General features: G+C 45.9%; 1 protein-coding gene across 1 annotated transcript in view; it reads right to left on the bottom strand.

Annotated features, from left to right (window-relative positions):
* CSMD2 (CUB and Sushi multiple domains 2) overlaps window positions 1–4,924 on the bottom strand; it is a 634,343-nt gene that overhangs the window by 53,319 nt on the left and 576,100 nt on the right. Inside the window, exon 53 of the mRNA XM_019657596.1 lies at window positions 2,142–2,315. Coding sequence (XP_019513141.1) covers window positions 2,142–2,315 — 174 coding nt within the window. The remainder of the gene's footprint in view (window positions 1–2,141; window positions 2,316–4,924) is intronic.

Raw genomic sequence — 4,924 nt, 5'->3', positions numbered from 1 at the left:
ACCTTGCATTTACATGTGATGACAGCTGACACAGCACCTACCACAGAGTATTTTTAAATATTTGTTCTTTCACTCTTGCCTTCCTCTGTCAGACACTCCCCACATTTCTGTGCTCCAGGAGAGAATGGAGCTTGGCATAAGAGATCCTGGATTCTGCGATATGACAGGGTGGTGGCATCACCACCACCACCACCATCATTGTCATCATCACAACAACAATTACCATAGCAGCATCTGCTTAACACTTGGATCAGGAAGTTTTTTTTTACACCACTTTAGATGTATTACTTTATTTAATCTTTGAAATACTCTTTGAGGTATCTGTGTTTTATAGATGAGAAAACTGAGACCTAGTGAGATAAACTAAGTCACCTAAAGTCATATAGCAGTATGATGTATAGTGGTAGATCTGAGATTTGAATCCAGGCAATCTAGGTCCAGGATACGAGTGTCTAACTACTTTACTATATAGCCTTTCAGTATGGAGCAGGTCTAAAATATCTTTAGGTCAGGCACATAGTCTCCATTTGATTCTAGACTTCAATATTCCCTATTATTTATAATCCAATCTCTTCACGTACATTCTGTGCCAATTTCCCGAAAGCATCTGAATTTTTGTGTCCGGGATGAAACGAAATATATTTTGTTTATACACATCTGGAAAACGGACTGAATATAGATGGGTCTTGCTTTCTGTAAGCTTAATACTTAGGAAGCTATTAAGACTAATTTTCATGCATCGTCTATTGAGTAAGTCTCATTATTTTATTGTTCCATCTTATATACGAAAAGCCAAATAAAGAAGTATTAAAAACAAAAATTGGCCTTACAAAAATTAAGAACAAAACCCTGCACTTTACATAAAAGCTTACTTTAGGGAGTGTTAAAAAGTAAAGAATTTTCCAAATTACTTCCTGGCAGCTGAGAATTATGGTGGTCATCTAAATCCAAAAAAATGCAGATTAACAAGAAAAACAAATAAAACTGTAGAAAGCCCAGGCCTGCAGCAGAAGACAGAGAATGCTATAAACTTTAAATTATGTGTAAGGAGAAAAATAAACACTAAAGCCAGGCAGAACTATTTCTCATGCTTCCGATGCAAGCCTTTGTGGAGAACAAGACGGCGTGGAAAGAGAAGAGAAAAGCAGGGGGAAGGGCCAAATATTGATCTAAAATCACTGCTAGAAAGAAAACATTCATCTTAAATTTGAACATATTGAAAAAGGATNAGATGATCAAAGGAAGGTACAACACAAGGTCATGGGAAATTTCCCTGTGTCTCTGGAACCTTCTCTCACTCAACATGGCACCTTGAAATGTTAAAAGAGAGGGAAGTTATTCTAAGCTTTGTTGTGAATGTATCCTGATTTATTTAAAAAAATCATTTGACCTTTTCGTCCTTTAAAATCAGTTACAAATGACTAGTGACACATTGCATAGCCAATCAATCACGGTGCACTCCTCCCAATACTGCAGGGAGGAGCCATCATTCCAAGGAATCTCAGCCCTCAGAGCCCTGGGGACTCCATCAGCCTCCAGATCAGGGCCAGCTCGCTCGTGTTTGGCCTTCCCTGACTCTCCACTGTCATTGTCATTGAGCCTGCCTGGCCGCTCCTGGTAAGGGGCAGACAGCTCCCTCTGCCTTTTCCTGCCATTAACAATGAGCAGCCCTCAGAAGCTTTAGGAGCTATTTACCAAATAATCCAAACGGGGCCCGAATATCCTCTATGCCGGGTCCTTAGTCCTTGGTTTCTTCTCTTCCCTCCCGCGTCACCCCTACCCCTAGACTCCTTGCTTTTTATTTTTCATTTGAACGCTTCTGCTTTTTCTCCTTTCATCAAGACTAGGGCTCTACATGATAATGATGAATCATTGGTTCTATAATATGGAAACAAGATTTTTTTTTGACTTCTGTGTTCAAAGATGAAACTTTGTTTGCTTTCTTTCTACAACCAATGATGCAATTTTACACGGCTGTATGTAGGGGTTGAGAAAGTTCCCATTTATGATGCTTCTCTGCTCTAAACCTTCCCTACCTGAGTCAAAATAACACTAGGACTGAAGCCACTGGCTTCTGCTTGTGAGTTACTGACCACAGAGGGCAGAGGTGCTGGGGGTGGAGTGGGAGAAGGGTGACTCACTTCTGCAGGTGGGCAGCATGTCACTCCACTGCCCGTTGGCCAGGCACTGGGACCTAGCAGCCCCCTCAGACACATAGCCAGGGTTGCAAACAAACTTGACCACATCGTTGAGATTAAACTGGGTGCCCTGAGTCAGGCCATTGATCGGGTTGCCTGGGTGTCCGCAGGTAATTGCTGTAAACAAAATAGGAGATATGTAAGCCTCTTGTTAGTCCACACCCTAAAACGTCCATCCTCTTCTCACCTGGCATCATGCCCCTCAGTGAAGGTCAGCCAATCGGTCTAACTTTAGTCTCTTCTGCAGCAAAACCTTTATTTCCTGAAATCATCCTTCTTCTTTGAAGGCATGCCCATAGCTCGGACAACTGGAGAGGAACCATTTGATGACTCCCCATAGGACATTAGGCCTGGATTGTAGTTCTCGGTCATCCGGGTACTTCTCCTGCCTCATTTCCTGTCTCTGATCCCTGTGGCTCCCCCACCCCCACTCTTCATTGCTAGATATACTGATGACCACCCCTCAGCTGATTCAGACCCATCTTAGTTCCTGGGCCAATCCTGACAGAGCCAGAGCGAATACTAACCAAGCCTGAACGGAGGGACCGGTCACTCTCCCAGACCAGTGGCTCAGGCAAATCCCCGGGAACCCGAGTTGTTGGGAGAGCGTTATACCTCCCCCTCCACTCCTGTGTGAAGGGGCTTTAATTGGTGTAATTCCTGGCTTTTCTCTGTGCTCTTTTACTTATTCTGCCCCAGGTAATGCGGAGGGGCCCACCTGCTTGATTTGGGAGAAATGAGCTTGATGAATATTTGCTGAGCGAATGAACAAATGAGTGAGTGAGTGCATGGATGGATGGAGGCCTGGGTTTCTGCTGTGATCCCACGCCTTAGTTCTAATTTAGGATCTGCCTCGTTCCCTATAGCCTCTTTGGATTGAACTCCCACTCGTTACTTTTGTGAGGTCTCTCTCCCTTGGCTGAGGACCAGGAAGAATGCTTTCTTATCCCAACTTGGATCCATAAAGGACCCCACCCCAAACCCAAATGGTGGGGATGGGGGTCGGGGAGCAAGAGCAGGCAGGACCCAGTTTTTGCTGCAGTCAACTCTGATATCTTTCTGGGTCAGTTCTTTTTTGGTAAATCTCAACCGTAGCATTCCCGACTCAAGTGGAGAGAGCTGGGCGGAGTGGGAGGCAGGCAGTTAGTGGACTAACTGCAGGGGTTCAAGGTGGTCTGGCATAGTGGGATGAAGACAGGCTGCGGAGGCCAGCAGATCAGCATTTACAAGTCGGCTCTGCCCTTTTCTGACTTTGGACAATTCACTCTGAGCCTATCTCTGTAAAGCGAGGCTCTCAATATGTATTAACATGGTTGCTTTGAAAGTAGACTCATATATTTACTTTTCATCAAATATTACTGTGGGCCTTCTATATGCTTGGGAACTCTGCTATGTGCTGCTGATATACAAGGAGGAGTAGGATATGGTCTCTGAGCCCTGGGGGCTCGCTTCACAGTCTAGTAGGTAGGAGAACAGGCAGGGAAGCAGACTGTTAGGATACCGTGGGCTGGTGCTGGGATAGAGGCCAGTGCGGAGGAGTGGCTTCTACCCTTCACCGGGGACACAGTGGGTTAAGGAGGGTTCCCAGAGAGGGTGGCATGCCACCTGAGCTGGATCTCAAGGGTGACTGAGACTTTGCCAGGTCAATGAGAGGGTGGGAGAGTGGAGCTAAGCTTCACAGGGTCTGTAAACCCATTGAAATTCTCTGCAAAATAGTGTGTGTATGAAATCAGCTTGGGAGAGGATCCATCGCTCTCACCAGATTCACAAAGGGGCAGGACACCCCTCCCCAAGGTTAAAAGCCACTCTGTAAAGTGAGAGAAGAGTGCTGAGGAGTAAAACCTTTGGGAATGCCCCCTTTGGAAGGGGAGAGCCACCAAAACACCTGCAAGGAATCTGAGGGGTGGTCCACAGAGTAGCAAAACAAAGCTCAACAGGAGGTGGGAGTGTCACCGAAACCACGGGGAGAGAGTCTCAAGAAATGTCAGACACCCCAGATTGTCTGTTTGCCTGACACAGGCTGCAAAGGGGAGAAGGAGAAATGTCACGAAGAAGGAAAATAGGGGTCCTCTCGGGGATTGAGCACTTAAGTGGGGCTTGAACACATGGACCATTAGACCCACACTTCCTGAGGGCAGAGACCACGACACTTTCAATCCATCTTTATCCACAACACCTGACACAGTGCCTGGCCCATAGGAGGTGCTAAGGAAGCGTTTATTGAATGTGGTCTTGTAGGCTGAGGGAGATGAATAGAAATTAACCCAGCAGTGTAGAGGAGAGAGTTAAAAACAGACTAAGCTCACTCAGAAGGCAGGAGGGAGGAGACCCAGAGACCCAGGGGCGGGCATAGCCTTGGGCCTGGAGAGAGACTCTTCTACTGAGGTGGGAGCGGAGGGACAAGGATGAATGCAGACAAGGACAGGCGCGTGGGTGGGCGAGCAGGACGTGGAAGGAGTTACTGTCTGATGGCTTCTGTTACCTGCAAACTAGAAAGTGGGATTATAGAATTGGGATTATAGAAAGTGGGATTATATAATAATTACTGGGGTTTATATGCATTGTCTCATTTAATCCCTACAACTCTGTGAGGTAGGAACCATCCTCACAGCAAAACAGAATTTCAGAGGAGTCAGGAAACTTGTTCAAGGGACATAGTTTCCAAGTGGCTCATCTACGTTTTGAACCCAGCTCCTCTGATTCCAGGGCATCTTAACTATTTGCTT

This window comes from Hipposideros armiger, unplaced genomic scaffold, assembly GCF_001890085.2.
Source record: "Hipposideros armiger isolate ML-2016 unplaced genomic scaffold, ASM189008v1 scaffold_10, whole genome shotgun sequence".
NCBI classification, from domain to species: domain Eukaryota; kingdom Metazoa; phylum Chordata; class Mammalia; order Chiroptera; family Hipposideridae; genus Hipposideros; species Hipposideros armiger.
This window is presented reverse-complemented; position numbering and strand designations above follow the sequence as displayed.